This window comes from Emydura macquarii, unplaced genomic scaffold (assembly GCF_026122565.2).
Source record: "Emydura macquarii macquarii isolate MOO-44397 ecotype Brisbane River unplaced genomic scaffold, CSIRO-AGI_Emac_v2 contig_2205, whole genome shotgun sequence".
NCBI classification, from domain to species: domain Eukaryota; kingdom Metazoa; phylum Chordata; order Testudines; family Chelidae; genus Emydura; species Emydura macquarii.
In genome coordinates, this window is record NW_027132342.1 from 17903239 (window position 1) to 17928336 (window position 25098).

The 25098-nt window shown below is 40.6% G+C and overlaps 1 protein-coding gene across 1 annotated transcript in view; it reads left to right on the plus strand.

Annotated features, from left to right (window-relative positions):
* ADSL (adenylosuccinate lyase) overlaps positions 1–25098 on the plus strand; it is a 39722-nt gene that overhangs the window by 9103 nt on the left and 5521 nt on the right. The window contains exons 2-8 of the mRNA XM_067559545.1: positions 6012–6215; positions 7542–7586; positions 8245–8324; positions 23451–23622; positions 23955–24001; positions 24524–24614; positions 24966–25035. Coding sequence (XP_067415646.1) covers positions 6012–6215; positions 7542–7586; positions 8245–8324; positions 23451–23622; positions 23955–24001; positions 24524–24614; positions 24966–25035 — 709 coding nt within the window. The remainder of the gene's footprint in view (positions 1–6011; positions 6216–7541; positions 7587–8244; positions 8325–23450; positions 23623–23954; positions 24002–24523; positions 24615–24965; positions 25036–25098) is intronic.

A 25098-nucleotide genomic window follows, 5' to 3' on the forward strand; every position in this document is an offset into this window, starting at 1 on the left:
CCCCGGCCTAACTCTAGAGGGGAATGAAAAGCAGATAACACTACCTTTCTTGGTTGTTTCATTACTTCTTCTACCATGAGTAAAAAAGAGTAAATCAGTAGATATTCTGCTATTTTTGGGGTTCCATCCCTATAATTTCAAAGCAAATTGCATACTTACCTGAGGTTCCTTCCCCTGCATCAGTCTTGCCCGTGCTCGACTGTTGGGACTGGCTGGAATCAAAAACATGTCCTGGCTTGCTGGACCCGCCCCCCCAGTTGCCTGTCCCTCATACTTCTCCTCTTCCTCATCCACCTTCTCCTCTTCTCTGTTCATAGTGGAATCCTGTGACTTGAGCTCCTTCAAAGTATCCACAGGGCTCTTGGGGTCTCCACTGAGGAAGGCATACAGCTCTCTGTAAAAGCGGCCTGTCTGTGGCTCAGCACCAGATGGATTGTTAGTTTCCCTTGTCTTCTGGTATGCCTGTTGCAGCTCCTTGGCTTTCACACAGCACTGCTGCTGGTCCCTCTTGTAGCCCTACTCCATGCCTCGAGCAACCTGCTCGTAGACGTCAATGTTTCTAAAGCTGGATTGGAGCTCTGCATGCACAGCCTCTTCTCCCTAGAGACTCAAGAGATCCAACACCTCCTGTGTACTCCAGCCAGGAGTGTGTCTGCACAATGTAGCCAGCATGGCAGCTGGCAGTTGCACATAACAATAGAGAGCTGCTAGGTGTGCTTTCAAGCTGGGCAACCAGGAAAAGGAATTTCAAAAATTTGCAGGGCTTTAAAGGGGAGGGGTGGCTTCCTGTCCACCTGGCCCCTGGGCTGCGGAGTTCACAACAGTGACCAGAGCGGTCACTGTGAGGCATTGTAGGACAGCTCCTGGAGGCTAGTAACACTTGATATAAGTAATGCAGTGTCTACACTAACACTTGTGTTGACCAAACTACATCAATCTTGACTCTATCCTGGTTGGGGAGCTGGTGTTATTAAGTTGGCATAGCAGGTCATTTATGTTGGTGGGAGTGAAATTTAAGTGTAGACACATGCACAGCTAAATCAATGTTAGCTGCCTTGAGTCAACCTCCTCCATGACACCATCTGCACTGCTGCAGAGCCATGGGGGAAACAGATCGTGATATTTATGAATATGCAACAACAGTGTTTCATGTGACACTGCCCTTGTGTGCTTTTTTGTAGCAATTGCTCCCTTTTCCTGAGGTTCGGTTCTCTCCTCCCTGTTGGACTGCCTCTGCTCTCATGCCATGACTGGCTTTTCCACATGGATCAGATATTTATGAACACAAGAGTCTGTTGGACAGATCTTTCCCATAACTCTTTCTGGAGATGAGACTTGAATAGCAGTATTCCTTCCCTAGGAAAGTAAAATACACCAATGATATTAGTTTATTATTACATCATATTGCTTACAGAATTATCTGTGCTATGATGCAGAGTTATGCCCATGTATCCATATGTCTTGGTGACAGCACTGTGTGGCCAAGTGCCTTCTTTGTCTTGGTCTGGACACTCAAAGTGCTATTGCCCTTCCTGCAGCATATTGTTTTTAGTTACATTTTGGTAGTAATTAGCTAATGAGTTCCCCGGGAATCCCTCTGCCTCACCAGCTCTCCCCTCTGGGTGCAATTATACTAGATCCCCAGAGGCTCAAAACACTTCAGCCAGTTGAATTCCTCCTCCTGTAAAGGAAACCGCATTTAAAATAATGTGTTCCATTGGAGCTTTCTGACTAGTTAGAGGTTGCTGTCATGTTTATGATGTTCATTTTTGTTAAGATTAATGTAATGTTTTGCATTTGAGATTTTCAGTAAACAAAAATCAGTTGATTAAAAATTCTACATCTAAGTTACATTTGCCAGGTTGCAAATAAGGTACTACATATAACAAGATAGAAAGTTAAGAGCATAATCTGTTAGTCAAATGCCTTTTCACAATCCATGGATCATGGCTCAGAAGTGCGTTGCAAGGTTGCACCCTCTAGATTACACCCCAGGGGTTGAGAAACAACTAATATTTAACAAAATCAGAAGTATTAGATAGAACCCAGTAAGACTGAATGAAAAAGAACCTCTTTCAAAGCCAGAAAGGACCATCATGTTAATCTAATCTAGCCTCACCCCTCCACTTCTCTAATAGACTCATAAACTTTGGCTGGGTTACTGAAGTCCTCAAATCATGATTTAAAGACTTCAAATTACAGAGAATCCACCAATTACACTAATTTAAACCTGTAAGTGACCTGTGCCCCATGTTGCAGAGGAAGGCGAAAAAACCCCAGAGCCCCTGTCAGTCTGACATTAGGGAAAATTCCTTCCTGACCCCAAATATGGTGATAAGTTACACCCTGAGCATGTGCGCAAGACCAACTAGCTAGACACCTGGAAAAGAATTCTCTATAATAAGTAAAAGCCCTCCCCATCTAGTGTCCCATCACCGACCGTTGGGGAGTTTTGTTGCTAGCAGTTGCAGATCAGCTACATGCCATTGTAGGCGGTCTCATCATACAATAACCTCCATAAACTTATCAGCTCAGTCTTGAAACCAGTTAGGTTTTTTTGCCCCTACTGCTCCCCTTGGAAGCCTATTCTAGAACTTCACTCTTCTGATGGTTAGAAACCTTCATCTAATTTCAAGCCTAAACTTGTTGATGGCCAGTTTATATCTATTTGTTCTTGTGTCAACATTGGTGCTTAACTTACTCCTTTCCCTCCCTGGTGTTTATCCCTCTGATGTATTTATAGAGAGCAATCATATCTCCCCTCAGCCTTCCTTTGGTTAGGCTAAACAAGCCAAGCTGTTCGAGTCTCCTCATAAGATAGATTTTCCATTCCTCTGATCATTCTAGTAGCCCTTCTCTGTACCTCTTCCAGTTTGAATTCATCTTTCATAAGCATGAGATACCAGAATTGCACCAAATATTCCAGATGAGGTCTCATCAGTGCCTTGTATAGTGGTACTAACGCTTCTCTCTCTCTACTAGAAATACCTCACCTGGTGCATCCTAGGACTGTATTAACCTTGCTCATGGCCGCATCACACTGGCGGCTCATAGTCATCCTGTGATCAGCCAATATACCAAGATCTTTCTCCTCCTCTGTCGCTTCCAACTCATAAGTGCCTGGTGTATAGCAAAAATTCTTGTTATTACTCCATAAGTGTGTGACCTTACACTCTTCTCATTTCTATTGCTCCAATTTCCAAGGTCATCCAGATCTTCTTGTATGATATTGCGGTCCTCTTCCATATTGTCAGTACCTCCAATTTTGTCATCCGCAAATGTTACTGCACTTCCACTTTTTGTGCCAAAGTCAGTAATAAAAATGTTAAATAATATTGGTCCTAAAACCAGTCCCTGAAGAACTCCACTAGTGACCTCCCTCCAGCCTGACAGGTTCACCTTTCAGTGTAACCCTTTAACCAGTTCCTTATCCATATTTCAATTCTCATATTAATCCCCATCTTCTCCAATTTAACTAATAATTTCCCAGGTGAAAATTTACTGAAATCCAGGTAGATTCGATCTACTGGATTTCCTTTGTCTAAAAAATCAGTTATCTTCTCAAAGGAGATCAGGTTGGTCTGGTATGATATACCTTTTGTAAAACCATGTTGTATTTTATCCCAATTACTATTCATCTTTATGTCCTTAACTACTTTCTCTTTCAAAATCTGTTCCAAGACTTTGCATACAATTGAGGTCAAACTAACAGGCCTGTAATTTCCTGGATCTTGTTTTTTCACTTTCTTAAAAATAGGTACTGTATTAGCAATTCTTCAGTCATAGGGTACGACTCCTGAGTTTACAGATTCATTAAAAATCTTTGTATTGGGTTTGTAATTTCACGTGCCAGTTCTTTAAATATTCTTGGATGGAGACTATCCGGGCCTCCCAATTTAGTCCCATTAAGCTGTTTGAGTTTGATTTCCAGCTTGGATGTGGGAGTTTCTACTTCCATGTCCTCATTTCCATTAGCCACCCTGTTACTACCCAAAGCTCCTCGTTACCCTTATTAAAAATGGAGGCACAGTATTTGTTTGTCTTGCGCTTTAGCTAGATTATCTTTAATCTCCACTCCATCCTCAGTGTTTAACAGTCTCACTTCTTCTTTTTGTTTTCTTTTTATTTATAGGGCTATAGAATCTTTTACTGTTGGTTTTAATTTCCTTTGCAAAGTCCAACTCTGCTTGGTTTTTGTCAGTTCTCACTTTTTTCCCTACACTTTTTGACCTTCAAGAGGTAGCCTTCCTCGCTGATCCATCCCATCTTCCATTCTTTGTAGGCTTTCTGCTTTCGTCTAATAACCTGTTTGAGATGCTTACTCTACCAGCTTGGCCTGCAGCCCTTCCCTATGATTTTTTTCCCCTAGCTTGGGATGCAGGCTTCAGACCATTTCTGCAAGGTTGACTTAAAGTAATTCCAGGTAATTTCCTTCCCTCCCTGCTGCTGCCCTGCCACAGATCCATTTCTGTCCTGTCCCAACTCTCCTACTGCAGTCCTTTCCTTACTCTGTCCTTCACCAGAAACAGAGCCTGATGCATCCAGAGGACCAGCAACTCCTCCAAAACACTCAAACAAACCTCTCTGTTTAGTGTTTAATCCAGCACTGAAGTTGAGAATTCAGTGTATTTTATTGCATTAGTTCTCTCCCTAAAAGGAGAGAGCTGCAGGACAATGCCAGCAGGTGCCATTTTGCATAAAAATGGACATACTGTTAAATTAGTGAAAACTATCTTCTTGATCTGGTTAACTTACATAGTTCCATGTTTGTGAGATTTGTACAAAAGCGTAATTGTGTAGACAAAACAATAAGGAATACAGCAAAATACCATCTGTCAGCTCACATTGTGGGACATGCACTTTTGCACAATTGAAAAACAGTTATTTGTGCACATGTGCACAAACGTAATTTTAAGCCTTTAACTTAAAGGAATCCTATCAACTTGCCAGCTAGTCAGTTTTGAGGATTCCTGCTAACTCTTGTGGTTCCTTACATTTTCCCATTTTAATTTTTCCCTGTTGCTGTATGAAAGACTTACACAAACAGAATGGGAATCTTAACTGCCTAATTGTACAGGGGAAATAGCAAAAGTTACTATGTAGAAACTCCTGTCAAATACACAAGGTAAATACAATGAAGAGAAGGAATATTTTTCTTGTCTTTAAACTATAGTGTTCTAAGTATTACTTGTTTAAAAAAAAAAAAAAAGTAAAATAACTTTTCAAACAAGTGTAATTTTTTTAAAGTAGCTGTTCCTCTAAAATGACTGCCAGATTTTTTCAAGCACACTCTAGTGACTGTTCCACAGTGCTAACAATCTGCCAAGTCTGAAATCTGCTACTCCAGTTATGTAATTCAAGTGGTGATGGGGAAAGTGTAGCGATATTTTTTTCAAGTGGAAAATGTGTGCTGTTCACCTCACTTGCCTAAGCCAAGTGACTGAACTGATTTGCCCCAACTTCCGAGACATTTTATTTTTGAGCTAAGATGAGGTCTATGAAGGAAAACATTTCAGAAAATTACAAGCAACAGAAAATAGGGGCATGGTACTTACGTAAAGCAAAGGTTCCCAGACTGTGGCCAACTGGTGGTCTGCAGAGTCTTGCTGGCAGCCTGTGGGAGCTGGCAAATTCACATGATGGTGCTTCTCCTTTGCAGCCACTAAATTGCATTAAAAGAAGCTATAAATCATCACTTTCCTGAAAGTGCTTTTACATGCAAGCAATAGCTATTGTTGTCACAAGGATGTTATATAATTGTGACTCAGAAGGGAATGGTAACCAAGGGACACTAATATATAGGCTATCCTATTGAAAAGGTTTGAAACCCCCTGAACTAAAGCATTTACTACCACAGTCCCATAATGTGGCCTTTTCTCACAAGAATATCTAATTGACAGTAATCCAAGAGGAGTTACATGGAGGTAAAGTGTGTGTTGCTTCTGTCTCCATCTGATTTGGGTTCTTTGTGTCAGAGGAAGATAGCTTTTTGTTTGTTTTTTCTCCTTTAGTCACTGGGACTGCCTATCACGGATGAGCAAATCCAAGAAATGGAAGCAAACCTGGATAACATAGACTTCAAGATGGCAGCTGAGGAGGAGAAGAGGTTGCGCCATGATGTGATGGCTCATGTGCACACGTTTGCCCATTGCTGTCCAAAAGCTGCTGCTATCATTCATCTTGGAGCCACTTCCTGCTATGTGGGCGATAACACGGTAAAACAATTATCTGAGCATGTTCTTCAGAGAGCTGCACCAAACCCACCAAATATTGCTCATTTGTCAATTTATTTCAAACTTGCTTTTAAAAATAAAATCTCCAAATAGAATTTTTGAAAGTTTTATTTAATTTTACTTTTTGGAGCTAATTCCCCCTCCCAATTTCACCAGAGTCTGTGCTAGCTGGAGTTCTAGTTTTCCCAAACACACTGTCAGCTGCAGAGCAGTGCTGCACTCCTTTTGGCATGAAGCAAGATCCATCCTCAAACAACTGCACTGACAACCCCAGTTGTGTGTCTTTTGTTGCTTTAAACTAGAGAAATTCACAATCATGTAAGTTGCACAAAGAAAAAAAAATCTGCATGACTTGTTGATCATGCCAGTTGGTCATCAGTTCATTGATCTGAGAAATTAAAACCACTTTTGACACATGCAGGTCATGAGCTTTCAGTTGTTGTATGTATCATCTAGATTGTTTCAGTAGGAGAGGAGCTCTTCAGTGGAATGCATAAGAATCTCGTATTAAAAAAACACAAAGTACGGCTCTTCAGTATTTACTTCTGTCAAAGGTTTGGGAGTGGCCTGCACAAAATTAATACAAAATAATATTATTCCCCAGCATGTTGCTGTCTTCCCCACTTCCTCCCAAACTCATCACAACCGGAGTTGTTCCTTTTGTTCAACAGGATCTGGGAGTCATAGTTCACTTTTACTCTTCTCCTGTGGTAGTCCTGCATTTTGCCTGGACTTTAGGCAGCTTGGCACTTGCTTTTCCCAGGCCAATTGGACTCAGCTATACTTGATTGCCCCAGAGAAGTGTAAAGGAAAACTCTCCCAGGCCAGCCTTCTTTTTGAAGTGAAATCTTGAAACAGCCTTGTAGTTCTGTGGCAAGTAGTGCTTGCACTTCCATGTGGTTATACTAGGATTTAGTCTCTCATTCTCCTTGGTACCATGAATTCTGCAAAAGCATGATTTCCACCCAGGAGGGTTTGTTGGAACAAGACTCGCATTGTTCTGCAGGACCCTTTCTGGCTGATATAGAAGCACTGACATTGATGGGCTCTGACTAATATCCAGTCCTCCTTGACTTGAAGGTCCCTCTAGTACAGCATTTTGATTCAGGAAGGTGAGAGTTCTAGGGTGAGAAATGGAGAGGCTCTTTCTTAGAAGATTCATTGGGAGGAAAAGCTGTTTAATTATCCATGGCAGTTGTGTGCTTAGAGAAAGACTAGAACCTCCTCCCTCCCACAAAGAAGAAAAGGGAGTTAGCAGGTCTCTCTCAAGCAGAGCTGAACTGAACTTTCATTACTCGTTCCTTGCAGGACCTGATTGTTCTCCGTGATGGGTTTAACCTGCTGTTGCCCAAGGTGAGAGAGAGGTGATGTGCGCAGCATCCTGCGGGTGGGCACAGCTGATGGCCTCTGGGTGAATGATGTTTATCGTAGTTGGTCTCAGAGAGAATGGTGGTGTGGTGGAGTTCCTCAGGGAGTTGCTGGACACCCAGGAAAAAGTGACTGACTACTGTGGAGTGGGTGAGCAGTCCTTACCTCCACGTGATCTCCTGTCTCTCCCCAACCTCTCCCAAGGCCTCTTGTTTCCTGAGGGGTGGAATGGAAGTGGGAGGGTCTGTTATGCCACAAACAGTTTCATTTTACTTATCCCAGTCATGAAAAGAGAGAACTAAATGGTTAACCACTCACCCAGCAGTACTGGTAGAGGGGGAAACAGACTAGATTGGCCATTGATCCATTATGGTGTGGCAATTCCTTTGTCTCTAAGTTTTATAGGGAGCAAAACATGTGCATACACCCACAAGTGACAAATAAACACAAAGCCTACTAGTGGCTTTAGAAATGGATCCAGTTAAGTATTACATGCTTTTTTCTCCCTTCCTCACCTCCATCATGTTTAAGCATGTGTCAGCCCTATACCAAGACAGTTCAAGGTTAGCTTGTAACTTCTCTCTACATTGCAATTCCTTTTCTGATTCTCTGCCTGTTTTCTTTCCTCCCCCACTCTCATCAGCTTGCCACAGTGATTAGCCGGCTGGCCGATTTTGCTGAGCAGTACGCTGACTTACCTACCCTGGGTTTCACTCACTACCAGTAAGTAGCGCAAGAGCTTTTGCTTTAATTACATAGGCTTCTCTTTAGATGGAGGGTGCTGCTGCTGCCACTTCTATCTCAAGTGCCTCCCTCCCTCTCCCCCCCGGTCAGTTGAGCTCACTACGCTGTCTCAAGATCCAGCAGTAGTGTGTTTGAAAAAGGGAATAAACACTTAAGACTCCTTTTACACTAGGCCATAGTTTCTCAACCTGTGGTGTGTGTACCCCTGGGGGTAAGTGAGACACAGGCAGTGGGTATGTGGTGAAAAACCCAATGAAGGGAGGTGGGCGGCAGCTACCGACTTCTGGGGAAACCAGGCAGCAGTTGCCTGCTTCCTGCCTGGTCCCAACTCCCAGCTGGAAGGCAGGCAGCAGCCGCTGGCTTCTGGGGGAGGTGGGCGGCAGCTGCCAGCTTCCCGCCCAGTCCTACCTCCTAGCTGAGAAGTAGACGGCAGCTGCCCCAGTTCTGGGAAGGTGGGCTGCAGCCGCCCACATCCCACCCAGTCTCAGCTCCCAGGTGGGAGCCTGGCAGCAACCTCCTGCGCCCTGCGAGCTGGGTTCGCAGCTGGATGGCTGCAACCTGTGCCCTGGCTCTGAGTCAAGAGACAGCCTCCTGTGCTCTGGCTTGAAGATGGGCAGCAGCTGACTGCTGCCTGCCCACATCCATGCGCCCAGCCTGTGCGAAAGCTTGGAGCAGGTGGCAGTTGGCCACCTCTCAGGCGGCAACCACCTGCAACTTGCCCAGGTGGCAGCTCCGCTCCCCGGCTCAAAGCCCGGTGCCCAGAAAGCCAGGCAGGGAGCCCAGCGACTTGTCCAGTCCTGGAGCCCCAGACCCGCATCCCCCTAGGGATGGCCATGGGGAGCGCTGCTATCCACTCTGGTGGGCCACTAGCGCCTGCTCATACCTCACAAGTTCCCGCCTGTGTGAGGAGAACACCACGGGACCCTGCTATCAGGCCATAGTGATTGGCTGGCGTTGACCTTTGGTCCTATATGGAGGAAGGGGAGGAGGAAAGAGGGGAGAAACAGCAGGTGGTTTTGTGATCTGCCACACAGAACTCTCCTGCTTTATGAGAAATACAGTCATCCAGCAGTAAAGGGGGAAAAGATTGTATTTCTCAGAGTGGAAAATTGAGTGTTGGGGTACTTATTAAAATTTTCAGACGTTAGGAGGTACTTGCTACTGAAAAGGTTGAGAAACACTGCACTAGGCAACTGAATCCCAGCTGTCTGCAATTGCTCCCTTTGAACCTGTCCTAAAAGCAATTTAACTGCTGATGTAGATGCTACAAAACCACTGTTACAGAAAGCCTGGTTGAGACTCATACCAAACTTGTGCTTTGGATGGCAAGTTCCTGTGACACTTTCTGTCTACACTGTCACTTAAACTGTTTTCAGCAGCAGTTCAGAAAAACCTATTGTTGTTCAATTCCTTAATATAGAGAGGACTTCATAATAATGAGGCTTGCTTCTGCAGTGTTAACTTCAAGACCAGACAAGTCTCATGTTTCAGGGCAGGGTGGATACAAATCGATGTGGTTTTTTTATTATTATTATTATTTAAATGAATTATTTTTTATTTCAAAAATCTCTATTTTTATATATAAAATATGTTAAAGTCTACTCTTATTATAATCTCTTGAAACATTTAAATAAATGCAATGAATTCATGAGCCTCTACCAAAAACTTTGAGTTAAAGGCTGCTTCTCTATGTAAAGAAAGAATCGGGGAGGGATCTAACTTTTGAGGTCAGGTTTTCCAAATATGGCACAGTAGGTCATGTATTGTATTAAGGGCTTGATCCTGTGGGGATCCAGGGGCTGTGCTCATGGGTGAAGAGAGTTATCACAGGCACTGAGACCCGGCCTCTGACTCCAGGAGACACCATCATGTATTTCAACAGGATCATCCACTGAGCCCAGCTGAGTGGTTTCATACTTCTATCATATAGCTTCTCCCCATCTGAGCTCTAATTGGCTCAGTTCTCAAATTATGAATATTTGTGACTCCACTTACCATGGAAACTTACTCTCCAGCTCAAGGAAAAACACTGATGTGCCCAAAAACTACCAGCCCTTGCTTCTGGATGGTTCTGGACACTTCCGGTAAATGGCCTTGCTTTCTCCCCTTGCATGTATACATGGACAGATACAAACAGAAATCCATTAATTTCTCAACTGCCTCCCTCTCTGTCTCTAAATAAATACTGCAGTGCAACAGGCACATGGGTTATATGTCCAAAAGCCTTGGATTGTTGTTAGTTCTTTTGTTTTTCTGGGGTAGGGGAGTTATGTAACAAGAGAAGAAGCAGAATATGCAACCAGAAAGAAGCAATACTTGTCAAAGCAGAACACTGGGAAAAAGGAGCAACATTCTTCAGAGCGTAGCTTCTACTGTTGATTTCAATACCAAGGAACTGAAGGGAAAAAACTGCCATGGCTCCAGGTTATAAAAAAGAACCTATCTGGAAATATATCTCAAGAAATTCCTGTACCTCTGGGTAAAAAAGTAACTCATGCCAACTGTAAATGGTGCAACAGAGATGCAAAGCCTGGTTGCCAGAATGAAACAACATTATGAAAATTGCTCTTCAGAATGCAGTGACTTTGAAGATGATGAAGTGACTGAACAATCTGAATCATCTGGTTAGTAAACTTATTTTTGCATTATTTTTATGGACTGCTTGCTATGTTGTGCTATACTAATAAATGATAACTTAGATTATTGTCATAAATTGGTGTTTTGGGCGAATTACTTATGAATTTCAAAATGTTTGTGTTCAAAATACAATTGATACATTTGTTGTGGGAGTAGTTATCAATTACATTTTTACTGTTACTACTGGACTTCTGAAAGCATTTTTATTGCTCAGGATAATCAAATAGCCGAGGTGAAGGATTTCCTCTTTAAAAGTAAGTTTTATTAGGCATTTATTAATTTTAGCATTTAAAACACGTTTTTTTCCAACTGTTTGGTATGTTGCTAGAGATAAGGGTTTAAACAGATATAGATAATTCTTATGATTTGTTAATTATTTTCCCCATAAAACTAAGTTTAGAATAAATATTTAAACAGTGGTACAAACAGCTGCAGTAGAAGGAAAATTTTCATTAACAATATTTTTTTTAAGCAATGCCCCGAGTAATAATAATTGAGAGTGACTTTTTTACCATTTTGTTTCTAGGGCCATCTTAGACATAAGGGTTGTGAATGTCCACCATCTGCAATGTCCACAACTTCAGAGTCATCTGCTGATGCCACCAGCAATGCTGCAACATCAGATAGTAAATTAACTGCATCAAAACATGCTTTCATCATCATCATCATCCAGTTAAGACATGCATGAATTCACAGTCAGGACCAGTAAATTCCAGTAAGTCTCCATAGATTAAAAGATTGCACTGTTCTCCTTTCATGATGTTCAGAATAAATGATTCATTGACATGGTTCAGTCATTATGACCAGACTACACTCCATCTGTCAGAGCAGACATTGCTGAAAGGTTGTTGAATACAGTATATTAGAAGGAAATTGAACAGTGTGCAAAAGACATTGATGGGGAAATTTGTTAATCTGAATCCTGATGAGTGGAGCAGTGTACACACTTATCCAGTAATATGTGCTTGTGTGACAACAGAAGAGGGGGTTTTCTCCAACAGAAACAATTGATACAGTAGGAAATGCCCATGCAACAGAATACTTAAAAGAAGTAGCAGTAAAAGCTATAATAAACTTGAATTTTTGTTCATCATATCAGTTGTGTTGCTTTGTCACAGGAACTGATGCAAATGTAGCAAAAATTAGAAGAAATCTCGAAGATAGTTATGGGAACCTGAAACTTATAACACATGGGTGTGCAGTGCTCATTTGATGCATCTTTTAGCCAAAGACTTAAGTACAACTGGAGGAATAAAGGAAAAAGTTGTGAAAGTTGCAAAATGCTCCCATAACAACCACTTTGCTTCAGCTTCAATTGAAGAGAACAGGAAGATCTAAACTAATTCTCCCTCAAGGCATGTGATTGAATTCAGTAGTTGACTGTTTTGAGCTGTTTATTAAGAACTAGCCTATTCTGATAATTTTGTGAAGAAAATTGTGACAAAATAGAAGGAACTCTCACAGCCAGAGTAGTCAACATCCGACTAAAGAGAAATGTAGAACATATGCTGAATATACTGAAACCTATTTTCGTAGCCTTGGACAAACTGCAGAAAGATTGCTGCTGTATTGCTGGTGCTGTTGAAATTTGGAAATAACTTCAAGAGACACTGAAGAAAGAAATACCCAACAACAAATTCAAATTTTAGACAGTACAGAAGCAGATGGATCAAGCACTTACTCCACCTTAGTTTCTTGCCAATATTCTCAATCCAAAGTACCAGAGTAGATGCCGAACTGACGAAGATGCTGCTATGAGCATGACCCATTGGCAGTCTTGCCAACCATAATACGTTTCAGGGCTGGAGATGAACCATTCAAACAGTACTCGTTTGCTGATTGTGATGTAAAGACAATCACCACTGAACTGGTGGAAATCACTAGCTAAGCATTTAGAACCAGAGTTTGTTGGAAGTGTTAAACCAGCTTTATCAACACTAGCCTCTTCTGCAGGCACAGAGAGAATATGTTCTTCATTTGGATTAATTCATTCAAAGTTGAAATAGATTGGAAGTTGAAAAAGCAGGAAAATTTGTATTTCTCTTCCAGCCTCTAAATAAAAAGAAGGAGGGAGAGAATAAAATTTACTAGTTTTAAAAGTTTTTGAAGGACGGCCTCAGTAAATTAAGAGATTCTGTCTCATTTTCAAGACAGTTAGGTGAGTAGGAACTTAAGTTCCTGTTATTTTCAGTGAGGCATATTTGAAAACTTTCCCAGGCTGACCTGAAATAATTACCTTAATTCACTGACTACAGTTAATCCCGCTGTTCCTTTAATAAATCATTTGTTTGTAAATGTGAAACATGTTTTGATAAGAAGTTTATGTATCCAAAACACTTAAGGTTTTGTTTAATTCAATTTTATATGCTGTTTGTTTAATTAAATTCCAGTTGCCATCCTAATGCAGCTTGACACAAATCATGAGCAAAAATGTAACGATCTAATAAATAAGCAATATATCATTCACCATTTTCCAACATACTAAAAATGTATAATTAATAAGAATCTGAAAATATTAAGCTATCCAATTGCTTAAATGAACAGTTTGTTTTATAATAGTTATATTGTACCCTCCTAGGTAGCAAAAAGATGTACCAAATCTAGTGTAAAGGCTCTGTTTAATTGTAAATCAGCATGTTTTAACAGCTATATCAACCAGTGAGAATGCACCTTTAGAAAATAACTGAAGTACAAATGAAAAATTTGATTAAAATTGATTATTTAAATTGAGGCTTTCTACTAGGCTTTAAATTGCTGATATAAATCCATTCACCCTGTTTCAGGGCATAAGCAGATCACTAGCAGGATTTTGAAAGTATTTCTCTGATGCTATAGAATTGCATAACATTCTATATCATGGAAGGCTTATGTCTTTTCAGTGATACATCTGGCATTGGCTACTTTCGGACAGGATATTGGACAGTTCTAGAATGGCAGTTTCTCTCTGTTGCTCTGGAGAATATGGTGCAGTCAAGGAATCAAGACCAGGACAAGAATGTTGCTGGGGATGTGGGTTAATCTGCTGCTGCCGCCATGGATGGCAGTTGTTTGATCTCAGGATTTTACACTGTGGACTTTGATGTAAATCTTATTTTTCCACTAGTGGAAGTGGTGTGGGACAGCAGAGATTGGGAAGGTTAGGAAACTTCATGTCAGATCAAATGTCCTTGTTGCATAGGAAGTCACTCCTGAAGAAGAGTGAGGAAAAGCAACAATCCAAGTGTGACCCAAGAGTTCCTTTGTGCCAGCTGACAAAGGGCACACTCCACATCCTGTTATCAGAATATTTAGCCACAGTGTCTTGCAAGGTATCTCATACAACCAGTGTGTCACCAGTTTTTGAATTTCATTGCATGATATACATAAAGGTTGTGTATAGAGCAGTAGTTTTCAACCTGAGGTCCGCAGACCCCTGGGATGCAAGAAAGGTGGTTGTTACCATAGAACAGTGGTTTTCGACCTGTGGGTCCACAGACTGTCTAAGATTTCCAATGGGGCCCTCACCTTCATTTGAAATTTTTTAGGGGTCTGCAAATGAAAAAAGGCTGAAAACCACTAGTAGAGAGAGTTGTGTGTATGTGTGCTGGAGATAAATTCTTGAAATGTGTTTTCAAGGCAGTGAATACACAAATCTGTCTTAGATAAAGGAACATGGATCTGCCCGGCTTGATTACAGGCAGAGGACAATGCAAGTATATTTACATATAAGGTAAACAAAGCAATCAAGCTAACAAGTGCTGGTGAAAACAGCTTGGTGAGCATATCGAGGGACACATGGGAGTCTGAACCCCAAGGAAGGCTTCTTGGCTGTTCAAGCAATGATAAAAGACTTGGAAAATATAAGGAGAGTAAAAAGACATTCTAGTTATCCATCACATAGGGGATAATACTCTCTGATTCTGTGAACTTTAGATCCTCCTGCTGAAAGGGCTGGAGATGGTGGTAACTTGATGTAAATGAGAAAGCCGTTTAGATAAATATTATAACTTGCTAAATTTGAGTTTTAGACACTGAAAAGCATGTTTTCTTTATAACCCTTTCCTTGTTTTCTCTGTTCTTTATTAATAAATCTATTCTTAGTTTTACTATAAACTGTCTCAGTGTTGTTTTATTAAGGTAAAGAGTGTGTCCTTGCTGAGTGCTGGTGTGTAAACTATCTCTTTGAAGGGAGTGAACTGAATCCTTTCTGTGAGCGTTTAGTGAGAATGGACTGGACACTGCAGAGACACATCTCTGAGGAATTCAGGAACTGGGATTGACTGAATGTTACCTGCAAAGAGAGGTTAAGACTCGCAGAGTCTCATGGAGTCTGCCGGTAAGGGGGGCAGATTGGTGTGGCAGGAAGCTGCCACAGTTTAAGCTCCAGCAAAACTCTCCTTTACTTAGGCAGAGAAGTAACACACTGGCTTATTGTTCTGGTTGCCCTGAAGAGAGCCTCACACCAAGTCTCAGTAGGGTACACAGATGGAAAATAAACAGGCCAGTGAGGCCAGTCAGCAGGATTTATTTAACTAAAATCCTGGTGCCACCTCTGTCTGTCTTGTGCATTGTCAGAGGAACACCACGAGTTGTGCATTCTTTAATGCTGCAAATGAAACAAGGGTGACTGAAGATATGTTGCAGATGCTGCAATGGGAAATGTCATCTTTTCAGACTATCTGTTGTTCTTGATTATGACCAATCTAGAACCCTTAGATATTTTTTTCAAGCCATTGTGAAAAAGCTTTTGCTTGGAAAATACATGACTGAAAGGTGCAGATATTTGGCTTATTTCATTGAATGGGAGTCTTAATGTTAGCATGGGTTAACAAGAGGTGTGGGTCACTTTTAGATATTGTATGTGTGCTCAGAGGCTGTGGTATGTTTTATATACAACATAAACAATTACTTAATCACGGCAATCCATTCCAACCCAAATTTTTTTTTTTGTATCCTAACCTTTCTTGATTAAAAGAATCTGATCATGTAATTGCTCTGTTTGGAAGCTCACTGGGCTACGCAGTAGCCTATATGTTATCTCTGTCCATGAACATCAGAACTAGGAACAGGCCAGTGTGACGACATTCCTCCACCCCCCTTCTGCCAGCCCTGGTCTCTTGTTTTTGTTCAGTTATGTGAGAGTGTTGTTGATATCAAGCATAGTCCTGGGAATTGTTACTGAACTATTGCCACATATCCAGCAGGGGAGCACTCAGTCTTGGGTTTTATTAATCTTCTAGAAATGGTCACTTAAGAAATAGAGAATTCACTGGATAGGTGAAGACTTAGGTAAGTATATACCACCCTCAGAACAACAGTATTTAAAAGTAAATCAAATTTCTGTGTCTAAGTAACTCCTTGTGAATGGAAGACAAAATCATGGAACTGAGAAGATTTGGGGGAGGAAACCTATTAATTTGCATCTTGTTTGCCTTTTTCAGCTAATGCAAGATTTTTCCATACAGTATATTCTCCAGACCACTGCCCTGGCACGTTTAAATGTCCCAAGCAATGGTGTTTCAGCCACTTCCAGTGAGTGATCTAATAGGCCTTGTAGTTAGGAAATGTCTCCTGATAGCCATCCTGAATTTCCTTTTGCTCAGTTGAATCCCATTAATCCAATTCATACACTCCTGTGCTTACAATGAACCATTCTTCTTCTTCCTTGCTGCCTGGCCCCTTCAAATTCCTGTTGGCAGTGATCATGTTCTTAGTTGTCACTTAGTCAAGATGTCCGTTTTTAGTTTTTTCTATTAACTTTTTAAAATTCTTAAAATATCCACACAAAGAAAAACAAACTATAAAAAAACTTCTGATAATATATTAACCATTTGCCATCTAACCTTAGTTATACCTGAAATACTTAATTATATATCATCTGAACATTTAATATACAAGTAATTTGTAGTACACCATTTACTAAAACAATTTGTTTATAAAAATCAAACTAGTTAAAGCAAAATTATTAAAATAAAATGAATAGAAGCAAAATTCAGAGAAGGGGGGAATAGAGATGGGGACGGAGGGAAGTGGGTAGAGAGAAAGGGAAAGTAAGGGGGGGTCCATGCACTTAATAGCATCATTCAGATACTTCCAGGAAAGCATCCCAAATCTGATAATTTTTCTTGGGGATTTCTGTTACAGTATATAATTCTTTCTATGATGGCCAAGCTTATGATATCTGTGCTCTAGTCTTCAATTGTTGGCTGTTTTTTGGATTTCCATTTTTGTAGTATTAATCTTTTAGCAGTTATTAGTGTTCTGCTCAACCAAAGATTTTCAAATTGATTCAGCTTCCGATTAACATTCATTAGGTTAAAAATTACATGTTTAGCTTGTAACACAATTTTATTTGATAGGAAAAAAAATAACTCTTCAATTATCTTCTTCCCAAACCACATGGGTGTAGGAGCATTGCCAGAGCATAGGGGTTAAGTTAGTGCTTCGTGAGTCACAGTGCCAACATTTGCCTGACTTAGCAGCACCTGTTTTGAGCAGTCAGAGAGGGGTCCAATGCTATCTCCATTTTCTGCTGGATTAAACTTAAATGGAGGTCCAAGGAACAGTTTGGAGCACTGACTAAATTTTCTTTCCATTATTAGCAGGGAATAATTGGTCTAGTTCTTCCTTCCATTTCCTTTTTAGGGAACCCATGTTAAATTCAGATTTGCTAGACAAGTGTATATACAGTGTTGCCATAGGTCCTGGCAATCTGGGTAATAACTGGATAAATTAAAGCAGTTCAGGTGGGTCAAGTGACGCTCAGGGGCCAAAAAGATCGGAGAGGTCATGTTTAAGATGGAGATACTGCCACTTCTTTAGTCTCTAGACTGAACCTTTCTTTTAATATCGTAAAAGGGAGGAAGGTATCATTTTCAATAAATTGACTGATGGTCAAAATCCCTTTCCTAATCCTATCTGACCAAATGATGGGGTTGCCTGCTATACATAGTTTCAAATTACCCCAGATAGAGACCTTGGTATGTAGAAAGAGTTGGTCTTTAGATTTAGAGTATATCAAATATTTCTGACTGCCACAACAGTTGGTAATTATTCTTTTGGGACTCTGTAGTAATCCAAGTGTAGTGCATTGGAAAAGGGGTAAAGGAACAACCAATTCTGCTTCCTGATGGAGCCAATCTGGGCTCCATCATGAGGAAATGTGCCGCGGTGCTGCCTGGCTAAGAATTATTGCCTTGCCATAACTTGTGAGTGTGAAGTTGGGAAATCTTAACCCATATGTATTGATAGAGGTCTGTAATCTTTGTAAGGATATTCTGGGCTAGTTATCAGTACCCAACCGGAAATAACTGAATATGTTGTCGATTTCGGTAAAATAAAATGGAGGTATATGAATGGGGAGGGAATTCAGCATAAAAAGGATCCTGGGAAGGGCATTAATCTTGTTTGTTTTTCCCCAAAGGGAGAGGGGTAGTGCCTGCCATCTATTTAAATCGTTTGCTGACTGCATGATTAATGGGGCTAGGTTAACCTTGACTGTATTTAATTTCCTTAGGGAACAAAATGCCAAGCTATCTGAGGTATGTCTGTTGCCTTCTAAATATCCCTATAGGAGAACTACTTCCAGCTAGATCCAGTGAGATCTTCATTGCTTCTGATTTATCCCATTTTATCTTGTTGCCAGAGAATTTATCAAAGTTATTGTTTGTAGGATATTTGGAATAGATTGATCTGGATTTTTAATAAATAGGAGGTTTTCGTCTGCATATAGAAGGATTTTTGTCTTCAGAGTTCCTGATTGATCTCTTGAATGCTTTGGTGTTCCCTAATTAGTATTGCAGGTGGTTCTAATGTTAGATTGAATGGGAGTGGGAAGAAGGGGCATCCCTAAAACAGATGAAAGGCGGGGTATATTATGCTATTTGTTAGGATACAAGAGTTGGGATTGGAACATAACATCTTTATCCATGAAATAAAGGATTTCCACAAGCCAGATTTATCCAGGATAAGACACAGATATTGCTAGTTCATTTTGTCAGAGGCTTTCTCTGCATTGAGTGAAATGATTGCATGGGAATTTCTAGTGTGTTGGTGGAATGCCATAACAATAAACTAACATGTTATGTGAATCAGGCCTTTTAAAATATATCCCTCCTGATTTGGGGTGAACCGCATCAGTCATTACTTTTTCAAGTCTCATAGGCACTATTTTTTGTATTAGTATTTACTAAAGAGATGAGTATATAGCTGTTATGCTTTTGCACATTCTTACCTGGTTTAATTAGTACAGTATTTAGGGCTTCCCTCATAGTAGGAGGTAATGTACCTTTCTTTAAGGCATCTTTGTAAATGTACAACAGCTTATGGGTCAGAATTTCTTTGAAACTTTGATAAAATTCTGTCGTTAGGCCATTAGGACTCATGGTCTTGCTGAGACTCATTTCCTCCCTGGCCTTGATAACTTCCTCTGATTGCAAGGGAGAAGACAGCCTACCCTGCTGCTCTTCTGAAATTTGTGGGAGGGTAAAAGTTTTAACAAAATTATTCAGTTCTTCTGGGCAGGTGGTAAATCATTATTGTAAAGAGCCTAGTAGAATTCAAAAATTGATCATTGATCTTTCTTTGATTAGCAATAACCTTCCCTAGTTCTGATTTGATTGATACTATTTGGGACCTCTGACCTCTCACTTTTAATCTGTATGTGAGAATTTTCCCTGCTCTCTTCCCCAACTCCTAATATGTTTGTTTGAATCTAAAAAGAGCAAATTAGGCTTGTGCTGAAGTTAGTCTATTTACTTTATACTAAAGATTATTTTTTTTAGATTTTCTTGGGATGGGGTTGGAATTAATGCTATATATTATTAACGTTAATAAGGGAGACCACTAGACACTAATTTAACCATACATGCCTTTATTCACTCCAAAGGCCAAATGGGTATTTTATACAATTGTTCTAAATGTGCCTAACAGTCTAAAAACTTCATTATTAAGCAGTGAGTACACCAGAATTATAAAATCATTAAGAAATTTGTGTGTGAATATGTGGAATGTGGGGAGAAAAAAAAAAGTAAAATCTTTCATTGTGGCATTCTGCAACCAACATACATCTTTTAACCCCGTTCTTCCATACAATCTTCTGTAATGTTTCTAGCATGTGATTATGTATGCTGGCCTCACTTGTCTAAAAATGGGTCCAACAGCTCATTAAAATCCCCTGCTATGATGATTGATTCTAGTGTGATATTAATTAATTTGGAAAAAAAACTTGTTTAAAAAATTGGATCATATTTATTGGTTCCATATATAATAATTAGGCTATATAGATATAGATATATATAGATATATATATATATATAGAGAGAGAGAGAGAGAGAGAGAGAGAGAGAGAGAGAGATCTTAGCCTTCACCTGCAAAAATCTACCTTCCTCATCTTTATTTACATCGAGTATTTGTAAATTGACTCTTTTGTGAAACACTATTGCTACCCCTTTGGCTGTGGAGGAGAAATTGTTAAATACTCCTTTCCTCCATCCATCCTAAAATCCAAGCCATTAAGGTGGGTTTTCTGTAGGAAGATATCTGCTTTCAGTGTTTTTGGATGAGTGTCTTTTTCTTTTTATTGGGTGATTGACCCTTTTGATATTCCAGGGAACACAATTTATTATATTAGCCATAAAGAGAGTTTAGGTCAAATATCTCTCTTATAAGGTGCCTAAATAGTGTCATTGCTTGGGCCATTCTAATTCCAGATCTAGGGAAGGTGTATCTGAGTTCCCCCTCACAGCACCAGAGACATAAAGGGGAGTGGAAAGGGGACAGGGTAAGACAGATCAGGAAAGATAAAAGATAGAAAAATTGAGGAAAAAGAAATGATGTTATCAAAGCTTTTCCAAGGTTGATTTAAAATATACATAACTTATTCAAACTGAAACAGGGTCTAAGCCCAGGAGGTTTACAAGGGGGTGGCCTTGTTACTCAGTACCCTGCCCTTCCTCCCCCCGATAACATCCACTTGGGCTAAAACTGGATTCCCTTTAACTTTTTAAAGAAGAAATAGTTTCATATCAAGGGAGGGCATGTTTTCTGGGGGAAGAAGGCTAGCATCTAAATTTCAGATAAAGTCTATAGTAAATATATAAGAAAGTTATACAAATTGTTTAAATAATCATATTTTACCATAACTGGATCATCTTGGAAATGAGTTCATTAGCAGAACAGTTCTGCCTAAACTTTGCCCCATAGCTTTTTCCATATTGGATTATAGTGTGAATGCCATTGCCCAATAGTTGCATCAGCAATGTAAATCAGCATAACATTTATTTCAACTCATTTAACAAAAACTAAAGAAAAGAACATGAACTAATAAACTAATATTATTGAAAAAACTGACAGTCTCATACTAACACATTCTTAGTGATTTGGTAAATCATAACCATCAATAATAATTATTCTTCAATAGCATTTTAGAAGATCACATTTCTTTACAGTTGGGGAATTGGAAAGATTCATCATTAAACTGAAATCTTCATTACGTTCTTTAGGTCTGATCTCTCTCATAAGTGTACATTTAGGGCAAATGGATTGAATATTTCCAGATTTACCATAAACCTGAAATCTAGAAAATTAGATGGAGATGAAAGAGAGTAAAATTGTTGAAGAAAGGGGAGGGATTGGAAAAGGTTCCAGGAGGTGGGAAAGTGCCTCAAATAGAAAACAAAATCATACTTCTTTGTTGAGCCTTGCCAGGGATGTAAAGAGTCCCTGCATCTGGTGAAGCAGTTTTTTTAGATTCAGGATCTCAGAGATATCAGGTATACTTCCAGTGAACTGAAATCATGAGAGGTGGTAGTGGTAGGGTTGATGCAGGCAAAACAGGTGTATCCCTATTGTTAGACTCCAACCTCCCAACAGCAGCAGCTGGAGTTGGTCACTGCTTCCTGAGTCCAAATGGAGGGCCAGCAGGGGCATAATTCAATCAAAGATGAGATCCTTCTCCCCACCATCTCGCTCCCCAGCTGGTGAAACCAGGGAACTTCAAAGAAATGAAACGGGAAGAAGGAGATAAAAAATGGTGGATTTGCCCTGTACAGTTTGTTGTTAGACTGAGAACTGAATTCCAACACTGCAGTGACTGATCTGGTAATGTTATTTTAATGCATCCTGGCTGTTTCTTCTACAGGCTGTAGTGGGATCAGAAACCTGTCAGCTTCCTCTGCTGTTACAAAACTAAGCATCTTGGCTTCCTTTTTAATTTTGAAATTAACGGGCAAGATGAAGTAGTCCAAACCCAATCCTATGGTTAATGCCCTTGATCTATTGAATGGAGTCCTCTTTTCCACCAGGTCTTTGGTGTAATCTGGGAAGATCATCAGCCTGTGTTCCTTTCATGTTAGTTTTTTCAGTGCACAGGCTTTTTAAAGAATGTGTTCTATAATATTGCATTTTTGAAATCTTACAATTATGGCCTGGGACTTTGCATTTGGAGAGATTTTTGATGCAAAAGAGTGGTGGACTCACTCAGTATCTTAAGTTCTGATCAGAGAGAAAAGCTCTGGCAAAATGGTGGGTAAAAATTTCACAGGCATCCCTTTTTCTAACCCTTGTGGGAGACCCACAGTTCTCAGATTTTCTCCTTGATCTTCTCTTGAGATCATTAACCTTCCATGCAGTGCTTTAAGTTAAATTCATAGTACTCACTGTGTCTTCTAGCAAAGAGATTCTAGCTTCCTCTAGGCGTAATGCCAGACCTTGCAAATTAGGTTGATTTGTGCTAGTAATTTATTTGATTTCAGTTATATCATCAGATAGTTTTCTTAAGATAGTCTGTTCACTCAAGATTTGTTTTAGCCAGTCCATAATTTCATTTAGTCTCAGAGGGGCGGACTCTCCCTGGTCAGCCATCTTGGCTGCAAGAGGCTTGTCTCATAACTTCTGCTTTTTAGGATGTAGAAAGTCTGGAGATGGTATTAAATTAAAAAAGTTGTAGAATAAGAACTGATGAATATTAGATGGAAGAAAGCAATTCAATTGCTGATGGTTATGTATTTCAGGAGGTGGGGAAAGAAGCTGTAAAGCTATGCTGCCACCATTCCCCTACTGGCTCCCAGAAGTCAGTATATTTAGTTGTTTTTTTTAATCTCTTCTCCATAAACTGGGCCTTTCAGGTCCTCAGGGTATATTTACACAGCTGCAGCAGCAGGCATCAATGCAGTGGCATTGCTTAGTTGACGGGAGAGCGTCTCCCGTTGACGTAGCATCGGGAAGACACCGTGCTGCCTAGATTTAAGTACGTTGACGTGAGATACACTAGTTACGTTACATAGCTAGCGTATCTCACATCGACCCAGCCCAGCAGTGTATACCAGGCCTCTGTTACTGTCTCTTCTCTGAGTCGAAAGGAAGGAGGGCAGCAAGGAATCATGATGGTTCTTGTTAGAATGTTATCTGAGTGCCTGCCTTTCTAGAAAGGCTGTGTGAAGACTATGTGCAGGTTGTTACACAATGACAATCTGCCTTGCTTGTTCTCAGGCCTGCACAGCTAACCACAGTGGGGAAACGTTGCTGCCTTTGGATCCAGGACCTATGCATGGACCTGCAGAACTTGCAGCGGGCTCGAGACGACTTGCGATTTCGTGGTGTAAAGGGCACCACTGGCACCCAAGCCAGCTTCTTGCAGCTGTTTGAGGGAGACCATGATAAAGTGAGTCATCGATCCAGTGATCAGAATTCTCAGTCAGCGGGTTGAGAAGATTGGCTATGTGGGGGAGGAGACGGTCTAAGGTCAAATAAAGGTGGATGCTGTGCATCACTATGGAAGTTCATTGGCAGAGCACTGTGTTTGGGAGGGCAGAATTGTAATAGTGGGGATGCTCCAAGGCAGGATTGAGGTGTGCTGGCAGAGCACTTAGTGGGTACAGAAGGGTGGGGGAGTTGAAGCCTTTGTATTTTTGTCCTCTGTCAGTATCCCGTAGCCCTGAATGTCTGATGCTACAGTCATTACGTTCTGAGTTTCCTGTCTGTTTTTCTCCTGAGGTGGAGGAGCTGGACAGGCTGGTGACTATGAAGGCGGGATTTAAGCGGTATGTAAAAAGCTTGCTTAGTAACCTTGTACTTTTAAAATATGCTGAGGGGAACTGATAGTGTGACACCTCCCACTGTCTACAGCAACACTGGTTCTGCTATCCAGCTAACTAATTTCTGCTCTGTTGGACTCAGGTTAGAGAGAACACGTTCACCTACTTCTGTTCCTTTTCCGACCCACACTGCAGCTCTGTGAAGGAAACTCCATCTTCCAGCTAGGTCCCTGTTTCTACTTTTCTCCCTTATTCTCTTTTCACCCTGTCAAAAATTGGTCTCCTATTCTTGCTCTACTGTCTCTACATGCCTGCATGCCAGCCCAAGGAGCACAGCAGCATGAATCAAATTTCCTACTAGTGTGAATGAGAATCAGGAAGTTAAGTGAAGTACTGCAGGTCAAGCAGCCCATGGGTATTAGCCAGGCAGAGCTCCTCAGCATTATGCCCCTGCAGTGTGCATCCTCCCTCAGTCCTATTTTAATGGTGCTTGTGTTCAGAGGGCTTTATCTTTGTTTTTGTTTCCAGAGCTTATCTTGTCACAGGGCAGACCTACAGCCGCAAAGTGGATGTTGAAGTCCTATCTGTACTAGCCAGTCTGGGGGCATCCATACACAAGGTGAGGTCCCTGTCTCCAAATTCAGTATGGAAGGGGAAGGGAAATATTATCAATCTGAGGGGATTGGAAAAGGGAGATGGTCGTACAGAACACTTTCCGCAGGAAACATGAATTGGAGTTGTGCTCAACTGTTCTCTTCACTACTAGAGTAAACCTTAATTTTTTCATATTAAGGCAAAGCCTTAATTTTGAAGTGGCTTCACTTTTTGAAGGGCATTATTTTCTCTCTTCCCAAGCTACTCCATGGACACAAACACACAGTGTCCCCAGACACACGACCTAATACAGGGACGAACAGCTTTGTGTGTGTTCATTTGCTTTTATTACTTTTTTTTTTTTTTTTTTTTAAAGATTTGTACTGACATCCGCCTTCTGGCCAATCTCAAGGAGATAGAGGAGCCTTTTGAGAGAGACCAGATTGGTAAGGAGTAGCAGATATTGGTTCATGATGCATGATCCAGTTAGCTTATCTTTTCATTTGTCT